At 39.4% G+C, this 22512-nt stretch overlaps 1 protein-coding gene across 2 annotated transcripts; it reads left to right on the top strand.

Annotated features, from left to right (window-relative positions):
• The first annotated feature begins 1818 nt into the window (after nucleotides 1-1818).
• LOC127652644 (SH2B adapter protein 1-like) lies at nucleotides 1819-22467 on the top strand. 2 transcript variants are annotated; one of them, XM_052138906.1, is made up of 10 exons: nucleotides 1819-2151; nucleotides 3510-5590; nucleotides 6423-6524; nucleotides 7047-7138; nucleotides 7289-7374; nucleotides 9647-9787; nucleotides 11470-11681; nucleotides 14534-14708; nucleotides 17401-17491; nucleotides 19261-19428. In XM_052138906.1, exons 2-10 carry the CDS (start codon nucleotides 3908-3910, stop codon nucleotides 19280-19282), a joined length of 2604 nt encoding a protein of 867 aa, XP_051994866.1. In that variant the 5' UTR covers nucleotides 1819-2151; nucleotides 3510-3907; the 3' UTR covers nucleotides 19283-19428. The 2 variants fall into 2 exon arrangements, with proteins under 2 accessions (XP_051994866.1, XP_051994865.1); XM_052138905.1 differs by lacking the exon at nucleotides 17401-17491 and having other exon boundaries at nucleotides 19261-22467.
• The last annotated feature ends 45 nt before the right edge of the window (nucleotides 22468-22512 follow it).

The raw sequence follows: 22512 nt of genomic DNA, 5'->3' as shown, positions 1-22512 counted from the left end.
AGGTGTATGACTTTCTGTTTTCAACGATGATTGTTAAAACAATATTTCAGCTCTGTAAGTCCTTTAAAAGCAAGTGAAAGATGATAAGAACTTTCAAGCTCCAAAAATCACAAAGGTAGCACAAAAGTCATCCATACGACTCCAGTGGTTTGGTATATGTCATCTGAAGTGATACAAGTGCATTGGGTGAGAAACAGATCAATATTTAAATCCTTTTTAACTAAATCAGGGACTAAAAACTAAATGTTTTTCATTTTGGTTTGTTCTAAGCAAAAACTGTATTTTTTTCATTTCAGTTCAGAAGTTCCACAGCCTACTTTCCAAATGGTAACCTTTTAGAACAAAATAAAGGAACGGTTAATAATGTTCTTTTTAAAATGACAGAACTCTGTGCTAATACTAATTCCAACAGTGTTGCATAATCTCGCAAGAGAAACAAGCAACCTGGTCTGGAAAAACAAGCCCAAAATAAGCAATTAATTGTTTTTCCAGTGTGGTGGACATATCAGCATAGAAATCCTAATAAGCATACAGTTAACTACAGGTTAATTATAATTTTAATTACAGATCTGTTTCTCAGTCAAAACCTTGCAGCATCAAATCTGTATTAATGCATCATATACAATAATTCAGTGAAGTCATGGAAACAATTGAAAAATGTGGATTAGCTGTGCATGTATATGTAGTAATAATATATTTGTTAAAAAGGTCTTCATTCAAAGAATGCAAAATCCACAATGGGAAATTAGTCAAAGAAACGTGTAATGCATTGGTTTCCATCAGCGTCAAAGCACATGTTTAATTTTTTCAGGCAACATGAAGATGTGTAGTTCCAAATATTTACTGTGATAAACCCATTGCCTTTTGGTTTTATAAGACAATTATCAAAACGAAATGAACGACTTATAACTGGTTACCAGCATTTAAAATAATTTTTCACTCCGGAACAATCAAAAATCACTTTGTTCCCGTTTTCGGATACGTTCTGCAAAAACGTTTGTTTTCGTTCCTTGGACTGTTTTTAGTCCCTGCTATAAATCTCCATTTTCACTTTCAGAATGTGAAAGGGAAAGTGGAGATTTATTGTAAAAAAAAAAAAAGGATGTGGAGATTTACTGTAAAAAAAAAAAGACTTAAATATTGAACTGTTTCTCACCTGCACCTATCATATCGCTTCTGAAGACATGGATTTAACCATTGGAGTTGTATGGATTACTTTTATGCTGCTTTTATCTGATTTTTGGAGCTTGAAAGGTCTGGTCACCATTCATTTGCATTGTAAAGACCAACAGAGTTGAGAAGTTCTTCTAAAAATCTTAATTTGTGTTCAGTAGAAGAAAGAAAGTCATACACACGTCGGTGAGTAAATGATGAGAGAATTTTCATTTTTGTGTGAACTATCCCTTTAACTAATGTTAACAAATGGAATCTTATTGTAAAGTGTTACTGTGAAAAACATTACAGACTAGCTAGAATGTTATTATACAACACGACTTACATATATACGTTTTACATTTAGCTACTTAGGATATGTTAGTTCTCATAGGCCCACGCAAATAGTCATTTTAGACTCTAAATAGCATTTACTGAATAGGCTTCTCTAGAGATTCTTTACTTCCCCAAATTCAACGAATTCCATTATCAGCCCGCTGCAACATCCATCCTCGTTTTACTTTTTCACACAACTGTCCAATGTGGTTTGTCTAAAAAGTGCACATCCCTGTCACTGAGATTTTTTTTTCCTCCCATCTCTTCTCCCACACTCCCTGTCCTCCCAACCTACACCCTCTCCCTCCACTATATCGCGAGAGACTGATTGGGACAGCAGGCAGAGAAATATTCATATACCTGCAACAAGAGCAGTTGCAAAGTCCTCATTCATAAATAGATAACATATGAGTAATCAATACGTTTAGCATCAACAGGCGACGGCTAGACGGACAGAAATGAATATTAGTGTTAACAGTGGGAGACACACTGCTTGCTTAGCAATACAGCCAGCAAGCTGACCAGCAGCTCAAACTTGGTAATTGATAAGCATTGCTGGGTTAGCTAGTTAGCCACACTGGCTAGTACAATTTACGTTTGCAACTCAACTCCGGATTTTGCTCACGCCAGCTAGTAAATTTCGTGCTTTTTGTGCAAAAAAAGGTGAGTTAAGGGGATATCTTCTTAATTTTGCATACAAGCGCCAGTGAACTGCACAACGATTTCATGAGCTAAAGTTGTCTAGTTATCTTCAGTTAGCACGGTGTGTTGACATTATCAGCGTGAGAGCGTATTATGACAATGAAACTACACTGCTAGGATGATGCGAAATCTATTTGTTAAGCTTTTTAAAATAACCCATTTCGCATTTATTGTTGGGAAAAAATGATAGGCCTTCAAGGTTGGTGTGTTTTTCTTTGCTGCTAGCTGCACCGGCCTCGATTTAAGCACAGGCCTGATGATGGTGTGTTAATACCGGGGCTTAACAGCTTACATCGGCCTCTTCTGCTGAGGTAAATTTTCTTAACTGGTTTTATAGCAACGGCTTGGTTTCGGATAGTTCACGTCCAAATGCTTAAAAATCTTACTTGTTGGGATTGGATAGCTTTCTAAAGAAAAAAGAGAGAAATTTACGCTCTGCACGTTCTTCACAAATCAGGTGGAGGATTGAGTCTCACTACGCATTTCAGGCGAAGCAAAACAACGCTTTCATCACCACGACTACGTGCAAGACACTTTAAACGTATAAATGCCATATTTGCATCGTTGCAAATCTTGTACTACGATTGATGTGTTGTTAAATAATGTGTTCATGCCTGTTTTAGTTTATTGTAGGCCTGTATAGAAATGGCTTATTTGAAATTGCCTGTTTTATTAAAATGCTAGGATTGACAAACTGTATCCAGAATCTAGCATAAGAAATACCTGAAATTAAAATAGAAATACTTAAAAGAGCTGGGTTTTACAAGACATAACAGTACTGCATGTACATTGGGGCATATAACTTGATTTGAGTAGTTTGAATAGTATTTGTGTGTGTGTGTGTGTGTGTGTTAAAAGTGCACTCAGTAATTTTTCCTCATTAAAGAAGTTTAACTCCTAAAGACATGATTTGTAATTATGACCACTCACATTAAAATGAAGACTCCAGTCAGATCAATAATCTTATAAAAGCTGTTTTATTGTACATGGAGAGGGTCTGCACATGGGGGCTGCCATGTTCGAATCACATGACCAACCGTCCTGCTATTTGACACTTTCACTCATTGATTAAAGTAATCATGCCTGACTATAAATACAACATTTCTACAGTGGCATCTCAAACTGAAAACGATTGAGTTTAAATGATGCTGCATCCAAGTCGGTAGGTGTCAGTGTAAGTCAAAAATGACACAAAGACAAAGGTTACTGAGAGCACCTTTAAACAAACAGAAATTGAATGATTAATTTTTTTACAATAAGTATTATAATCTTGTTTGTCTTCTTATAACCTCTTTTTCTCTCTCTAAATTTAATCTTAGGTCACAGATCTTTACTTCAGGATACTTGCAGAGCCTTGAAAAACCAGAGATCACGTGAAAACTAACACCAGCTCAGCCTGCTGCACCTGGTTTATCCGTATATGACAGTATATACATTTACATACATTGTTATATGTACAATGTGGACTAATTTTTAGAACATCAAACTTGTAAATGACATTGAAGAGTCAGATTTTTTTTTTAAATGGTGGAAGACAATTATCAGTCCATTTTAGGCCTCATTTTTAGGTCAAGGTTTTTGAATTAAGGTCTGTTTTAAAATTGTAGCTCGATGAACGGAGCGTACACCCCCCATACCCACGTAGATCGCAGGGATCACTTGATCCGACACCTTTGATGATCAGTTGGGTTTAAATTGATCACTCTTTTTGTCAGTCATGAATGGCTCCCTCTTAACTCCGCCCAGCCCACGTGGTGTTGCGGATTCATCTTCTCTTCTGCCCTCCCCATCTCCTTCCCCTTCTCCTCCATCCCCATCACTGTTACCTCTCTCTACAAGACCCCCACCTTTACCTCCTCCAACTCCTGTTGGTCAGCCCTTGTCATCGTTATCTGACACGCCCACACCATCTCCATCTCCTTGCCTTAGCTGGACTGAGTTCTGTGAGCTCCATGCACGGGTAGCCGCTGGGGACTTTGCCCGTCATTTTCGGGCGTTCTTGCAGGAGAACCCGCATTACTCCCCTGATTCTGCAGCTGCTTTTTGTCGGCGGTTCACTGACAGATTTGTTCAACATTTCGAGAGTGAACTTGAGGGGACTGGTGTTGGTAGGGAGGGAACAGGGAGCTGGGTAGCCCAATCAGATGTTACATCACTGGAGGAGGATGCCACGTCTCCACCGCTGCTGCCATCAGAGGCCACCACCCCCATACCGTCCTCTCAGATGCGGGCTGCGCCCAAACCTTTGTTGACCCTGACTGGACAGGAGAGCCATGGCGGGGAAAGATTCCAGAACACTGCAGCATTTCAGGACTCATATGCTCATACGCAGATTCTCCTGCCTTCCTCCTCTTCGTCTTGCTCCTCCTCAATGGGTGGGAATAATGGGCGGAGGGATGAGAGGGGACTGATAGTTAAACAGTATCCTCACAATCCGTCTGGCTACAATGATCTGGAGGAAGAGGAAGACAGCTGGGCGGGGCCTGTAACCGAAGAGGAGGTAGAGACGGACTTGGTAGAAAAGGAAAACGAGGAAGAGGGCGAGGTTACCTCAGAAACTCTAACATGCTCCTATCCATCTGACACACCAGCAAACACTGGGTCAAAAGGCAATGGAACACCCATGGGGGGACAATCCAAAAACAAACTCAAAAAGAGATTTTCTCTGCGCAGTGTGGGCCGCAGTGTCAGGGGGAGTGTGCGAGGCATCTTACACTGGCGTAGTTCCTCCAGTGACTCCCCTCAGAACTGCAGCTCGGGTAACTCTGCACCTCTACCTTCCAGTTACAGCTACACTACAGGCCTGCAAGATGGCAAGAGGAACTCTGGCACCCAGGCAGTTCCCTCTTCTCTCCCTGTCTCTCTCTCCCTCCCCCTCTCCCTGCCTCACTCTTCCTCTTCTTCTTTGCCCCCCTCCTCCTCCAGCAGTGCTACCTCCCTCTCTTTCTCTGAGGCCCGTGATTGGCGAAGGAGCAATGGAGATGGGGAAAAGGAGAAGTGGAGTCACCGGCTGGAGAAGTTGCGACTGTCCCGTTCACCACCAGCAACTCTATCCACTGCAACTCCAGCTTCCTCAGCCATGTCACCCTCTTCGCTGCCTCCCAGCAGTGCTGGTGCACCCAGAAAGATGGGCAGGCTGGTTCGGGAGGGAGGGGTGACCGTGTGCTCGTCTTTGGATGAATTTGCCAGCACTCATGGTTTCCAAGGCTTTTCATTTGGACTCCTGCACCACAGTACAGACAGCAGCAACACCGCATCAGTGCATCCTCCAGCCACTGGGGGAGCTGTGGGTAGACGGGGTATGCGCTGGCACAAGTGCCGTCTAGTACTGAAAGAACGCGATAAGGATGCAGAGGATGGAGGGCTTGAATATTTCCTGGAGTTTTACCTTCCACCAAAGGTGAGTAAGAGTGTCCTACCTAAATAATCATTGTGATTTCACATGCTCAGTACTTTACAAAAGTCTTCAGTCACAAAAACATTTGTCTTAAGATGGATATTTATATCTTCAGCTTTAGTGTGTCAATAGGAAATATAAATTTTAGACTCCCAAACATTACTTTTACAAATGGAATAGAAGAGCAGGGAGCCCTGCAACAGATGGCATGGCCCCCAAAGAGTCCCCCACTGAACATCGAGTCAGTCTGGGATTACATGAAGAGACAGAAGCAATTGAAACAAATAGATAGAAGAACTGTGGCGAATTCTCCAAGAAGCTTGGAACATCCTATCTGCCAACAACCAAGAAGAACTGTGTCCAGGTGTACCTAGAAGAATTGGTGCTGTTTTAAAGGCAAAGGTGGCCACACCGAATACTGATTTTAGCTTTTTGTTTTACTGAATTTTGTATGAAATTAATTTATTAAATGAAAACTATTTATGGCATTATGTTTTTAGAAATCCTCACTATGCAAAATTTTTCACATGTGCCTAAAACTTTTGTACAGTACTGTATATGTACAGGTTACATGCTGCCTGGTATTATTACCTAACATGCTTACTAGTAAATGTCCCAGCAGTCTGTTCTGTGCTTGTTTTTCCTTAAATACATTTTGCAGTTTATAACAGATACACTCATACAAAACACAAAATGTTTATAAAAACATTCCTTTTTAATTGTAAAATTACATTACTTTTAGTTTTTTTTTTGTGCTCAGATTATCCAAGATATAGGCCTATAAATATAAATACATAGTAAATGGTACATTTTCATCTTTTTGAATTCTTTGTAGTCCTCCAAGCCTAGACTGACTATCCCATGCTGCTCTATTGTTGATGTGAGGAGCACTACAGCTATAGAGGTGCCAGACAAAGAGAATACCTTCCTTCTACAGGTACATCAGCACACCTCTATTTTTGTCACCCCCTTCATGAGGTCAGTTATTTTCTTCTGTATCTTAAATGTATAGTTCACCCAAATATAAAAATTTTCATATTTTACTTGCTCTCATTATCATTGCCTTGTTCCAAACCTGTGTGATTTATTTCTTTCCGTGGAACATAAAGGAGATATTTTAGGGGCAGAATGCACAAAAGGCAGAATTTTAGGGACTGACCGCCTCATTCAACTTTTACATTAATTTTTATGGAAAAAGAAGCTATTTGGTTTCTGAATTCTGAAATGTAAAAAGGTTTTGACGTTCAAAGTGAGAAAATTGGTCACAACAATAATCCTTTTATGTAAATAAAAGTAAAAAAATTTTAAGATTTTTCTTTTTCAATATTTTGATTGCAGGTCACCTATCATTTGGTGAAATCCTGTCTTGGCACCCTGTTCTGAGATTCTAATCATTGAAAACTGATTATGTTGCACTTCTGCTGTTCACCTACACATGTGATCTCCATGTTTCTCTCAGTTGGAAGGTCAGGTGCAGTACGTGATCGAGACAAGAGATGCGGTTCAGATGAGGGCTTGGCTTAGTGACATCAGAAACGCCATCTGCCTGAGGTAGGACTTTTTGTTTCAAATTTTAAAAATGTCCAACCACTTAATACAAGTCTAGTTTATAATTAGATAATTCTTTGAAGTTTTCATGGACATGGTCCACAGTTCTTACTACACATGATCTGAAATGTACTCTTTGACTCTTCACACTAGTGAGCAAGAGGATGTTGAGGGAGTTTGTGGCAGTGCTCTCGCTGATCTCAGTGGCACGCCGGAATTCAGTGACCGCCTGTCTCAAGGTAAATTGTATGAAGATGATGTCATCATGCTGTGGTCAACCGCATTCAGGACAGTGTGTAATGGGGCATGTGCATACACTCATCTCTATGTGTTTGCCAGTATATAAATGAACCCACATGACTAATTGGTTTAAAAAATAGATGTGAGGGGAGCAAGAATATAAAACTATAATTACAATGTGATTAACAGGGTCCTGGGTTGCTCAGCAAGGAAAGATGCTGACTATCATCCCTGGAGTCACAAGTTTATATCCAGGTCATGCTTAGTGACTCCAGCCAAACTTCCTAAGCAACCAATTGGCCCTGTTGCTAGGGTGGGTAAGGTCACGTTGGTAACTTTCCTCATGGTCACTATAAGGTGGTTCTAGCTCTCGTGGGGTGCTGGTGAGTTGTGCGTTGATGTCGTGGTGAGTAGCGTGAGCCTCCACATGCTCTAGTTTACATTTATGCATTTGGCAGACGCTTTTATCCAAAGCGACTTACAGTGCACTTATTACAGGGACAATCCCCCCGGAGCAACCTGGAGTTAAGTGCCTTGCTCAAGGACACAATGGTGGTGGCTGTGGGGCTCGAACCAACGTCCTTCTGATAACCAGATTACCAGTTACGTGCTTAGACCACTACACCACCACCAGTTTTAGACCACTACTCCACCAGTTTTCCGCGATAACGTGCTCAGCAATCCACGTGATAAGATGTGTGGGATGACTGTCTCAGAAGCGGAGGTAACTGAGACCCCGATTGAGTCAGTGCGCCATCACAAGGAATCAGAGCGCATTGGGAATTGGGCATGGCAAATTAGGGAGAAAAGGGAATAAAAAACAGAAGTATAAAATTTAAAGCATCTTATTTTGAATAGAAATTATACACTGCCTGGCCAAAAAAAGTTGCATACTCGAATATTTTGTTGGACTGCCTTTAGCTTTGATTACGCCGCACATTCATCTTTGCATTGTTTCGACAACCTTATGCAACGTCACAACATTTAGTTCTGTCCAGAGTTGGATTAATATTTGGCCGAGATCTTGAATTGATGATGGTCTTCTCCAGCACATCCTAAAGAATTTAAATGGGGTTAAGGTCCGGAATCTGGATTCCACATGCTCCTTGAACCACTCTTTCACAATTTGAGCCCCATGAATCTTGGCATTATCATCCTGGAATATGCCGTGCCATCAGGGAAGAAAAAGATCCATTGATGGATGTGATGAGTCTCTAGTTCTTTGGTGAAGGAGGAAGCGGGAGCCAGATTAACAGTCCACGTGTCTTTTATTTTTAACACTTTTCAGTATTTTCACCACTGTTTGCTTTTCAGCACAACATGAACACACATACACTGCTGCGTATGAGCTCTCACTGCAACACAAAACCGCTGTTAGACATGATTTCCCACTGGTGTCAATCCTTACCGCTCTTCCTCTCCCGGCCTCGCTCTCCACAAATGTCGCTCAGCAATGCCCACTTCACCACAATGGGATAACCTGGTCATTCAGTACAATCAGGTATTCAGCTGACTTTGTTTTATTGCCACATAACATTGCTGAGCCTATCCTTGAGACACCCATCGCTTTGGAATAGGGTAAATCTGGACTCATCAGACCACATTACCTTTTTCCATTGCTCCACAGTCCAATCTTTATGCTCTCTAGCAAGTAGTTTTTTCAATTAGCCTCACTAAGTGTCTTTCTTGTGGCCACACAGCTGTTTAGTCCTAATCCTGAGTTGTTCTGTTTGCATTGTTCATGAGGAAATGCTCTTACTTTCGCTATTATACATAGCCCTGAGTTTTACTGTCGATTTTTACGATGTGGCTTCACCAAGAGTTTTAATGATCTCTGATCTTGATCATTCAAGATTTTTTTCCGGCCACATTTCTTCCATGAAGCTGATGGTCCACCACTATCCTTCCAGGTATTAATAATGCATTGGACAGTTCTTAACCCAATTCCAGTGATTTCAACAATCTCCTTAGTTGTTTTTTTTAGCTTGATGCAGGTCAATAACTTGCCCCTTCTGAAACACAGTAGCATAATTTCCACAGCCACGGGATACGTCTTCAGACATGGTTGTTTAAGAAATGAGAAGCTACACACTGCATCAGTTAGGGTTAAAAGATCACTTCAAGATAACTGCAATACTGATCCAATCAAAGGCTCTTTAAATATTTGCTTCTTTAAATCCAAATGGCAAATTTTTTTGTGCCAGATAGTGTATTTAGCAGTATATACAGATGGTGATGTTATCAGGTATTTTATGTTTATTTTCAATGCAGTGTGCTACGGTAGAGTTGGTGGTTCTCCCCGATTGGAGTCTCTGCCTCCTGAGTTACCACCTCGGGCCCCTCTTGACGAATCGGACAGCCGATTGCTTAGTGGGGGCGGAACACCTTTTGCTGAAACCCCTGATGCAACAGGTAGCATACTCATTAAACACATTTTGATCCTGTTTTATTTATATATATATACAGTGGGTACGGAAAGTATTCAGACCCCCTTAAGTTTTTCACTCTTTGTTATATTGCAGCCATTTGCTAAAATCATTTAAATTCATTTTTTTCCCTCATTATTGTACACACAGCACCCCATATTGACAGAAAAACACAGAATTGTTGACATTTTTGCACATTTATTAAAAAAGAAAAACTGAAATTGTAGTAAGTCAACCATCACTGCAGCCATCCACCAGTCGGGGCTTTATGGCAGAGTGGCCCGACGGACGCCTCTCCTCAGTGCAAGACACATGAAAGCCCACATGGAGTTTGCTAAAAAACACCTGAAGGACTCCAAGATGGTGATAAATAAGATTCTCTGGTCTGATGAGTCCAAGATAGAACTTTTTGGCCTTAAATCTAAGCGGTATGTGTGGAGAAAACCAGGCACTGCTCATCACCTGTCCAATACAGTCTCAACAGTGAAGCATGGTGGTGGCAGCATCATGCTGTGGGGGTGTTTTTCAGCTGCAGGGACAGGACGACTGGTTGCAATCGAGGGAAAGATGAATGCGGCCAAGTACAGGGATATACTGGACGAAAACCTTCTCCAGAGTGCTCTGGACCTCAGACTGGGCCGTAGGTTCACCTTCCAACAAGACAATGACCCTAAGCACACCGCTAAAATAACGAAGGAGTGGCTTCACAACAACTCCATGACTGTTCTTGAATGGCGCAGCCAGAGCCCTGACTTAAACCCAATTGAGCATCTATGGAGAGACCTGAAAATGGCTGTCCACCAACGTTTACCATCCAACCTGACAGAACTGGAGAGGATCTGCAAGGAGGAATGGCAGAGGATACCCAAATCCAGATGTGAAAAACTTGTTGCATCTTTCCCAAAAAGACTCATGGCTGTATTAGATCAAAAGGGTGCTTCTACTAAATACTGAACAAAGGGTCTGAATACTTAGGACCATGTGATATTTCAGTTTTTCTTTTTTAATAAATGTGCAAAAATGTCAACAATTCTGTGTTTTTCTGTCAATATGGGGTGCTGTGTGTACAATAATGAGGGAAAAAAATGAACTTAAATGATTTTAGCAAATGGCTGCAATATAACAAAGAGTGAAAAATGTAAGGGGGTCTGAATACTTTCCGTACCCACTGTATATATATGAAGTGAGCATGAAAGCAAAATGGACCCATTTACTTTAATACACATTTTTGGTCTTCTTGTATGCAATTAAATGTGCACAGTTATACCAAATAATAATAATTTAGATGAATAATAAACTCATCTTTGATCAAAATGTAATGGCATGCTCCATCTCTGCAATGAGTTTCCTTTATGGCTGAAATATCGAAGCCCTCTTCTTTTTCAACCTCTCTCCTCCAACCACCTGTCATAGGCCAGCTAGCTGCATTGGTCCATTCTGTTATGGAATGTCTGCTTTTCATGATCCTGTCAGTTCTCGATTGATAAAATAATGTCCCACCCTATATTGTTTCTTGTTGAAAATCCTGTTTCACTGGGAAATGGATCACATTATGGATGTAAAATGGATAAGAAATGCCATGTCATGTTGACTGACTTTTAAGTGCACATAAATCACAAATACTTCTAAATAAAGATCATAGGTATTCAGTTTGTTTTTTTTCCACAGGGTCATTCCTATTCTCAGAAGGTTCTGTGTCGGAGACAGTGGAGCATCCTTTGAGTGAGTGTCAGTGGTTCCACGGCACGCTCTCCCGTCTTAAGGCGGCCCAGCTGGTGCTGGCAGGTGGCATGGCCAGCCATGGAGTCTTCCTTGTTCGGCAGAGTGAGACCCGCCGTGGGGAATACGTCCTCACCTTTAATTTCCAGGGCAAAGCAAAGGTAAGTGTGCATGTGGGGATGCTTATTGACATTTGATATTTAAAGGAATATTCTGGATTCAATTCAAGTTAAGTTCAGTCGACAGCATTTTTTGGCCAAAAATATGGGTTACAGTGAGGCACTTACAATGAAAGTGAAAGGGTCCAACCCGTCAACGTTAAAATACTAAATGTTTCAAAACTTAAGCTACAAGATGTAAGCAATATGCGCATTAACCTCTTAACCAGCACCCCTATTTTTGAGAATTTTCTGAAAATGACATACCCAAATACAAATGTCTGTAGCTCCTAAACCATATGGTCCACATTCATAACTCTGATATTTTTTTAAACTAGACACTTGAAACTTTGTTACCCAAGAGTCATATTAATTCAAAAGTAGCATAGGAACAGAGTAAAACAAGGTCAAATTTACATGAAAGTGACTCACGATTTCTATGAATGAACTTCATTTAGGGAAAAATGTATCAGACTTTTATGTTAAAGGCCTAAAAACACCATAAAGATAAAACTGAATGTCTGACCATGTTCTGATTCAAATTTGAAGATGATACTCCCAAAAATGTAGTTTCTGTAAGCTTTTATTCAGGGAAAGTCTAGGCGTCCTTTCCAAAAGGCCATTTGGAGACTCCAAATGGACATCTGGTAACCAAATGACATAAGGAGTAAACACTACATACTACATACATGTATATCAATTCAGAACTGTTCTGCTCATCAAACCACACAAGAAAAAAGGATTTCAGCACAACATTTTAACAAAATACTCTTTATTTTGAACAATTCTGATAGCAAAAACAGTGAAACAAAAAAAACTCACTTCATGTATGCATTTCAAAAGTGATCGTTTTACAACTAATTAATAAATTATATAAAAAGAAAACAACATTTGTAATTGCAACAGTGTTTTTTACTCAAATAAATTACAATAAACTGATAATTATAATAAATATCCAATTACTAAAGAAAAAAAAAGCAATTACAGTATTTACAGTTTTTATGTTGATCCAAGGCAGTCACTAACAAGGTTTGTTACCAACTGGAAACCAAAGCCACTGAAAGACAGGAAAGATAAAGATAAAGATATTTTTGTTATATTATATGCATCATAAATATAATGTGTGTGTGTGATATAAATATTATGTCTTTATGTATAATATACAGCTATCACCTAGCTACTCGTGTAGCCTCGTGTCTTTGCTAGTCATTTTATAATCAAAAACATGATATGAACAGAAAAACTGCCAATACTTCATAAACATAAAAACTTCGACGATGTGTTTCAACTTACCGATCTAATACGGGATCGAGTCCATGGAGAAACATCTCCTCTTCAGCCGAATCGACACTTCGACACCGTGCTCTCTCTGTCTAAGATGTCTGTTTCTGCGTCTTTCTGCTGTTCTTCGTCGCTACTCCTCATTAACTCCTCCAAAACACTCTCAACACCACAAAAACTCCTCTTCAGTCGACGATCCATGATGTAGATTGTTAGATATAATGTTAGAATAAATCCGCGCGTTGAAACGAGCTCCATGTAGCAAAACAATGGTAAAAACTGTGCGCGCTGTGCGTAAAATGACGAAGAGCGCACGAGTGGACGCACTTGTATTAGACCTATGTATTAGACAGATCTTCTGAGGTAAACTAAGCAAACTGTCAATCACTGCAATCGTGTTTTAGTTGGTTAATACTCCCATCCATCAAAATTTTGCTGACCAGACATTGGGTGGCTTTTATCCAATCAAAAACCGAGGTGCGAGTGACAGGTCCCGCAGCCTGTTGTTGCGCTCCCTTCATATTTTGGTCATTACAGAGCCTGTGATTGAAGGAGAGAAACAGGGAATGGCTCATTTTATCGGAAACAGTCCAAACTACGGGGAGAGATGGTTTTGAACATTGGAATACAAATTAGAATCGATATTTCATTGAAAGTGAACATGATGGATTACTCTAACTGGAAGCGCTCATGAAAACTGAGGAGGATATTTCGTTTTTTTCCCTATTTTTTTGTTGTTTTGGATTAAAAAGTGGGATGCATTTTGAAGAGTAGACCCTTACATTGAAATGTATGCTGGTGTTTCTTGGATTCGTCCGAACTGATCTGAACCATAGGAGATGAAAGATGAGTATTGCCGTTCATTTTGTTCATATTTACAGGGTCGGTCTGTCAGCATTTAATTTAACCCTTTCCTCTCTGGTGTATTGATTGCAAAAACAAGTTCAGAACGTGATTTTTGAGTGTTTTAGCTATCAAATGATGCATAGTTTATGATAGTTGATTGAATATTTGTTATAAAACAAAGGTAATAAAATTATAAACACGCCCCCACGGCCCGCCCACGCCCCCCTGCGGGTATAAGGCGTTAATATGATTTTTGTGTGATAAATTCGCCTACTATCCTTTTCTGTGGAAAGTTTTATCCAATCATAATACTTTGTTGCCATGAGGATGTAACGACTTAAATCCTAAAATGACATTAAAAAAGATGATTCAAAGAAAAAAACACGAGTTTAACAGAAGAATTAATGTAAGTGCTTTATAAAATAAGCTTCATATTCCTGCCTTTAAACCCTCCAAACATTGTCCCCATTAACTTCCATTATAAGTGTCTCACTATAACTTATTTTTTTATATATTTTTTTGTGGTAATCAACATTATGCCAAAAATGCTGTCGATTAAGCTTAATTATATTGAACCTGGAATATTCCTTTAACATGGATTTGACATGCATCATGTGATAACCACTTTCAGGATGTCAGTAAAGTATGCACTATATTGCTAATTATATATTGAGTTAATTTGTTCATGTCTGAACCTCATCCTCTTATTCTGGTCGTCCTTCTCCTAGCACTTGCGTCTATCCCTAAACGAAGACGGACAGTGTCGAGTGCAGCATCTTTGGTTCCAGTCCATTTTTGACATGCTGGAGCATTTCCGTGTGCACCCTATTCCCCTGGAGTCTGGGGGCGCCTCTGATGTCACTCTCATCAGCTTTGTGGGGGCCACAAATGTCCGGCAGCCAGGTATGGAGTGCTAGGTCAGCCCTAAGGGGTTAGAGTTTATGGCAGAGAAGAGCAGAGATAACAGGGAAATTCCACAGTTTTAGATGACAGTTCATTCAGATGGTTTACTCCTGAGATCCTGTGATCTCCCTCAGAACAGCTTATTTGAAAAACATATGTCAGACATAAATATTCTGACTTATTTCAAACAAAGTCACACATCTTTATTTGACACTTATTAACACTGTATTTTATATCCGTCTCCTGGATGTAAATGTTTACAGTTAAGTTAGGGTCCAACCAAGGAGAACTTACAATACCAAAACAAACTTTCTTAGAAGGCGTTCAGTTTGTCAGTTTGATTGTCTTGGTTTACGGAGAATCCTGCATAGATTTCAGGGACACACAGCACTGAGGGGTGTGTGTGTGTGTGTGTGTGTGTGTGTGTGTGTGTTATGTGATTGGGATACATCTGGAGAGAGATCATAAATGTATTGTATGTATGCGTTTTCATACATACACATGAGTTCTGCATGAGTTGTTTGCACCTATCACAGAGATATGACTAAATGTGGGATCACCAAATGTGTGAGGTCACTTCATATCATGGCATGCTTTTGAGAGGACACTCTCTGCAAGCATCTGCTCTGACTACTCTGACTACACTCGCACAGATACATTGCTGCTACCTGCTTTTGGCTGCCGGTGCATGGCTTTCTTTCTGACAATGATTGTTACTGTTAATTTAATTTCTCTGTGTGCATGATCTGAGTGCTTTTGGATATATGACCCTGCCCAACTCCTCCCTAACATTCATAACATTCCTCAGCTGACCTCACTCTTCGTTTCCTGTCATCCCTTCATCTTTTGTCTTTTCCGAGCACACTGCATCCCATTTTGACCCTCCATTGTTCATCGATCCCTCATCAACTTTCCTTTTTAGTCTTAACTCCGTTCTTACCTTCTTCACCTAAGGGCTGGGCGTGATTTCTAAATAAATGTGTCAATATATTTCAGCCTTTTGATGATATTCAAAATATGATTCAGTATATATGCTCTGAAATGGCTTTAAAGGGGTGATTTATTTTATTTTTTCCAATCAGAGGTTCATGGTAAACCTCAAAAGTTTCAAAGTTTTTAATGTAAGAACTTAAATGTAAACACAGTAAAAAAAATCCAGGTTTAATACAAGTTGAGCTCAGTCAACAGCATTTGTGGCATAATATTGATTACCACAAAAATAAATTTTGACTTGCCTCTACTTTCTTTAAAAAAGCATAAATCTGTGTTCCAGTGAGGCACTTACAATGGAAGTCAATGGGGCCAATCCATAAATGTTAAAATAATAACTGTTTTGAAATTATATTTACAAAACATGAACTATGTGTGGGTTAAAATGATTTTAGTGTGATAAAATCACTTGCTAACCTTTTCTGCCTAAAATTATAGCCAATTTTACGACTTTGTTGCCATGACGATATAATGTCATCAACCTAAAACGACTGTAAAAAAAATTAAGATTTAAACAACTTTACAGATAAAATAATGTCTTAACAGAAGAATTAATGTAAGTACTTTTATAAAATTATAAACTTCACATTTCTGCATTAAACCCTTCATAAATTAGCCTCGTTCACTTCCATTGTAAGTGCCTCACTATAAACTTGATTTTTTCCTTTTTTCTAAGAAAAGGAGGGATGACTCAAAATGTATTTTTGTGGTAATCAACATTATGCCACAAGTGCTGTTGATTGAGCTTAAAGGGTAACTAAACACCTGCTCAGAGTCTGACTCCACCCACTAGAAATATTTGAAAATGCTGGAAAAGTGGGCAGACCCCGGCGGGGATAGAGGGAACGAACCGAGTGCGGGGCTGAGCGGGGAGGGGGCACCTGAGACTCGTAGTGACGGATTAATTGACAGCTGCTGTCAGACTCTATGTTATTATTATTCCTCACACGGTCGCAAGACGACATGTACATGAATCTGGCGTGGTGAGCTGGAACCTGCTTACGTCAGCTGTCACCGCTTACGTCACGAAGTACCGCAACAGCCAATAGGAAAATTCAACTGCAGTAGCCACCGTTCAACCTGAAGAGGGCAGCACTCAGACGTTTTTACACCATATATTGTAGAATTAAAACACTTTATACACAAATGTCAAAAAAATTACTTGAATCAATGACCAGTACTAATAAAGCCCCATGCTTACAGATCATTAACTATAAAAAGTTGGTTTAGGGTTTAGTTACCCTTTAACTTGTATTGAAACCAGAATACACCTTTTAAGGTATGTTTTCCACCTTTTTTAACAAAATGAATACAATGAAGAATGATATTTAATAAGTTAATATGCATGCACCAATATAACAATACATAGTAATAAACAGCTATATTACCTGCATATATTTAAATTAATTCCCATATTGACCTAATTTATATCGCCAGCAAAATAATCACAAATATATTGTGAATATTTAATATATATATTGTCTAGCCCTACCTCATCTACTATATTCTGACATAAATCTTTTATCATTCTTTTCCTCCATCACCATTGCCTTCCTAAACTTCTATGTCTAATCACACACTAATTCATACCGCACCTCTGCTCTCCTTCCGTCCCGCTTCAGTCTCTGGCGTTCTCCATAATGCATACCAGAGCTCTGATTGGCTGTTTCTGTTGTTGTTTGTCGTTGGGTCATCTTCGCAGGCCGGGAAAGGGCAGGCAGCCGCCCCACAGTCTGTGATGTCATCACCACGCGCCACCCTGACTCTCCATCAACCCCCATCTCTGACTGTGTGTAAGTGAGACCAGATTCAACAGAGAGAGATAGAAAGAGGCAGGGTCTGAGAAAGACTGAAACCATGTAGTGAATAAAACATGCATATTGTGAGGAGGGTAAAAGACAACACTGTATTTATTTTTAAGAGGAAGAAATTAGAATTAACAGGTGCTGAGACACATGAGATAGGTTTACTTAAAATATGTGCCCTTTAAGTATAGAAATATTAATGTTGACAAAGCAAAACTTCCTCCCTTGTCCACCTAGATAATTTATACAAACTAAAGGCTGGATTACCCTACACAATTTAAAATCTGAACAGTTTATAAAAATACTCTCAGTAAAGCCTTGTGTACAGTACATGACTTGCAGTCAGCGCCCTGCAACTCAGTCTTGTTTTCTGTCGTGCTGATGCGTTCACTTCAGGACTGTAGTGTTTCAACTACATGAACATTCATCTAGGCCATGTGTACACTGGTATTAAGATGCATTTTTGGGTGATCCGATCACAGATGCACATGCGAGACATCAACGTTACATCTGGTCTTCTCTTTTGACCTCTTGTGTTCGAATTTTGAGGAGATAGTCCCTGAATTCATGAGGACATACTTCAATCAATGCGAAGCGAATGCGTGATAATTAAGTGAAAACATTTAAGAAAGCACTAGAAACCGGTGCACAGTTTATCTTAATTATTCACAAACATGAGGTTTATAGCAGAATTCTGATTTATTTTAATGCAGTACCTGTAACTGAGCTTCTAATGTGCGTGCTTCTCATATCTGTGTCCTGATGCATGCATGTTCATGAATTCGTGACCAGTATGGCAGCTGGAGGCGTGTTGCGTTAAAGGTTAAGTTTAACTTTGAGTGCTTATTCGCCATTGAGCTCCGTTTTCCCGCACGCTCCATTTCCATTGGCTAGTCACTATATGATTTCAGATTTGAGTCATGGAGCATCATACGCTAAGAGATTTCCATAGTCATGGATATTGGGCTTGAAAAAAGCAAACCTTATTGATATTCTCTGACCAGATGGAATCAGAGTTAGTGCCCACCATATACGTGGCAATTTTCTTTGAAATCTGTCAACTCAAACTGGCTCAATCTACAGACTGACAATGAGTGGATTTACGAATTGGATTTCAAACAATGAAAACAAATTGGTGATAAATATTTGATAAAGCTCCTTTTTAAGTACTAACACGGGGATCTGGGAATTAGATTAAAGACTAAATTATCATTAAACAGATTAAGGATTAGACCGAGGAAGCTTGTTAGAATAAGAAATAAAAAGAAAACAAGAGAAAGAAAGACAGGATCCTGTGTTAGGGAGCGGAGACAGGTCATCCGTTCACTTCAGCGCACATCTGTCTGCTTAACTTCCTCATTCACAGCTGGGTTAACGTTGCACACATCCATCCTGAAAAATGTCTTTTAAATGTCACACATTTTATAGACGTGAGCTCTGTCTCCAAATAAACATGATTCAGGTTAAGAGATGTTTCCTATTCACTCCATATATAATGAATGAGCAAAGATTTCTCAATTGACTATTCACTATGGCTGTTTAGTGGATGCAGGGTGTAAACAGTCTGTGTGCAATGTGTTGACCGATTCCATTACTAGCTTGTTTCATAACTAAGCCACTGAGTTTAAAGTCCTAAAGTCTTTATCCCTTTTTCTCCTTTCTTCTTTCTCTTCTCTTCAAACATCTTATTCATACATTACTACCAATTTTTTATCTCTTACCTCCTCCTGTACTCACCCACTGTCTTCGCCTCCCAGACTTGACCAGCAGACCCCGTAGTCCTCCTCAACCACCTCCTCCGCCTCTACCTCCCGGACGCCCTCCACCCCCGACCCCACCGCAGGACAGAGGGAGCGAAACTGAGGCTGCGGGAGGTGGGGGAGCGAGCAGCGGGGCGGAGGAGTGTGAGGAACGAGAGAGGGATCCACCTCTTCTCCAGCTGGAAGGGGTGGAGGGCGAGGAGCGGGAAGGAGGGAGGGCGAGAGCCATCGACAACCAGTACTCCTTCTTCTGAGGTGGGATCGAGGAGGAAGAGGAGAGCCCTTCGCAATCAGTGTTTTTTTTTTCTTCATTGGAAGAACTGACTGAGGGGTCACAGAACCGATTTATTAACACTATTAAACATGAACTTTCACAGAGCAAGCGAGCAAGAGAAGGATGTAGAGAGAGAGAGAGAGAGATACACCCATACATAAGTATATATAGTACTGTGCAAAAGTTTTAGGCACTTGTGAAAAATGTTGCAGAGTGAGGATGTCTTAAAATAATGCGATAAATAGTTTTAATTGATCAATTAACGTCATACAGAGTCCAGTAAACATAAAAAGCTAAATCAATATTAGGTGTGATCACCTTTGCCTTTAAAACATTACCAATTCTCCTAGGTACACCTGGACTCAGTTTTTCTTGGTTGTTGGCAGATAGGATTTTCCAAGCTTCTTGGAGAATTCTCCACAGTTCTTCTATCTATTCATGCTGTCTCAATTGCTTCTGTCTCTTCATGTAATCTCAGACTGACACGATGCTCAATGGGGGCCATGACATCTGTTGCAGATCACCCTGTTATTCTAATCTTTTCTATTTGCAAAAGTAATGTTAAGAGTATAAAATGTATTTTTCCTATTGACACTAAAGATGAAGATATAAATAATCATGACAAATGTTTTTGTGAAACATCTTAAGTGCCTAAAACATCTGCACAGTTCTGTATAGATATATATGACACTGACGGTACACCATTAAAACACTAAGCAACGGTACTACACTAAATTGGAGGTGGTTTGTGAAAATATTTATCAGCTTTTACTAATTTGATCTCCAGTGTTTTTCAATGCTATGGTTCCTTTTCTGGTGCTTCTGCATGGGAAGGTACGACAACTACAGACTGTGCAGTCCCACTAAATGGTACCACACCACTGAGATGGTGTCGTGTTATTAGACAGACACTTATTTCATGAATGAAGGAACGAGTGTGTCCTTCACAGCAACACCATTTATGTCATCATAGTGTGTCGGACTCCCTTATTCATTCAGTTATCTAGTATTGCCGGGCCCTTCGCACTTATATAAGAGTTGTTTTTTTTGTTTTGTTTTTTACCTCAGGTTAGCGGATATATTTACTTGTTCAGAGATTGATTGTTACCCACCAGCACTCTTATTATACTGGAGTATTTTAATTGTTTTGTTTTATTTGTTATGCCACTGACAAACTACGAATGTCAAAAAGTAATAACTTAAAACTTTTATTTGTTTCTTCCTGTTTATTTCAATTGTACTGATTGTTAATTCAATTTCTGGCATTGCCTAGGGCTTTACAATGCCAAAAAAAAAAAAAGCCCAGTCCTCTAAAATCTAGTAGTATCGCTTATTACGGTTCGTTTTGATATTAAACATCTCCATAGACATTATTACCTCAGAGTCCTGATCTGTCACCCAGCTCCTCTCTGACAAGAGTACAGCATTCAGAGCCAGGACAACATCAACCTCTGCTCTCCTTCTCTCTTTATATCCTATCCTTCCTTTTAGCTTTACAATCTTTTGTTTCATTGGCGCGTTTATTTCAAAGGTATAGTTCAGAGGAGAGAATGTCCTTCTTTTAAAAGAAATTGTTATTGAGTATGTTAATGACAATAATAACTGATGATGATAATAATGAATTTAGTAATTGTCCGAATAATAGTATTTTATTTTTGTTTTTCAAAAATGCCTTTATTTTATGTTGTTTACTATGTGGACACATAATATTTATTCTCCAAAATCTGTTTTCTGTTTCTAATTTTTTTGTGCCTTTTTATATCTCTTCTAATCTCACTCTGTCCCTCACTGCTGTCCCTTTCAACTTTGCTTCGGTTTTCACAAATTTCAGAAAGGAAAAAAAAAAAAAAAAGAGTCCTTTTCTTCTCGTGCCTTTTCGTGTTGTTTATTGTCATTCCCTCTTGTTTTGTGCCAGTCATTCTTGATTTTGTGCCTCAGTCTTTTGCCGTGTATGCCATCCAGTTCAGTGCCCGCATCTGTCCTTCCCCCCCTTCCCTTTCATTGTATTCCTCTTTTCCTGGCTCGTTTTCAGTTGTTCTCTTAAAGGAATATTGCTGGTTCAATACAAGTTAAGCTCAATCAACAGCATTTGTGGCATAATGTTGATTACCACAAAATTGTTTCGACTCGTTCCTCCTTTAAAAGAAATATCACTTACAATGAAAGTGAATGGGGACAATTTTTGGATGGTTTAAAGGCAGAAATGTGAAGCTTATAATTTGATAAAATACTGGGTTGCGTTAATTGCCATGCCAACAAAGTTGTAAAATTAGATATAACACAGATATTACACAGATTTTATCACACTTAAATCAAGTTAAAACGCATATTGTTTGTCTTGTGGCTATACTTTTGAAACATTTGGACATTTACAGGTTGGCCACTTCCATTGCAAGTGCCTCACTTTAACCCAGATTCTTGCTTTTTGGTTTTTAAGACAAGGATGGACCTTTTTGTGGTAAGCTACATTATGCCACAAATGCTGTTGATTGATCTCAACTTGTATTGAACCTGGAATATTCATTTTAATTCTACAGATCATTCACTATGATTTGTTCTCTCTCCATGTGATCCTCTTTTACCCTTTATTTAAACCTCTTATTGTGCCTTCTCTCTGTTTTCTCTTCTCTGTCTGTCTGTGCTGGGACCGTGTGTTATGGTGGACACTGTTGCCCACTCTGTGTAATTAGAGTTTCAGGTACTACATTGAGTTTAATGATGATGATAATAATAATATGATATAATATAATTGTACTGAAACAACATGTCTGAGTCGTGTTTGTGTTATAGGAGCATATCTTGTGATTTGATTTATATGCCCACCCACATATAAAGAGCAGTCTCATATAAAGGCTTCATTGTTCTTGTCTAATAATACGTGGGATGATGATATTACTGTCTGTTATAAAGGAATAATTGGCGAAATTGAACGTTCTTGAATTTGTTACACCATATTGACGCATGCACAGGCGCTT

The sequence above is a fragment of the Xyrauchen texanus genome, chromosome 12 (assembly GCF_025860055.1).
Source record: "Xyrauchen texanus isolate HMW12.3.18 chromosome 12, RBS_HiC_50CHRs, whole genome shotgun sequence".
NCBI classification, from domain to species: Eukaryota; Metazoa; Chordata; class Actinopteri; order Cypriniformes; family Catostomidae; genus Xyrauchen; species Xyrauchen texanus.
Note: the sequence above shows the minus strand (reverse complement) of the source record. Positions and strands in the feature narration are given on the sequence as shown.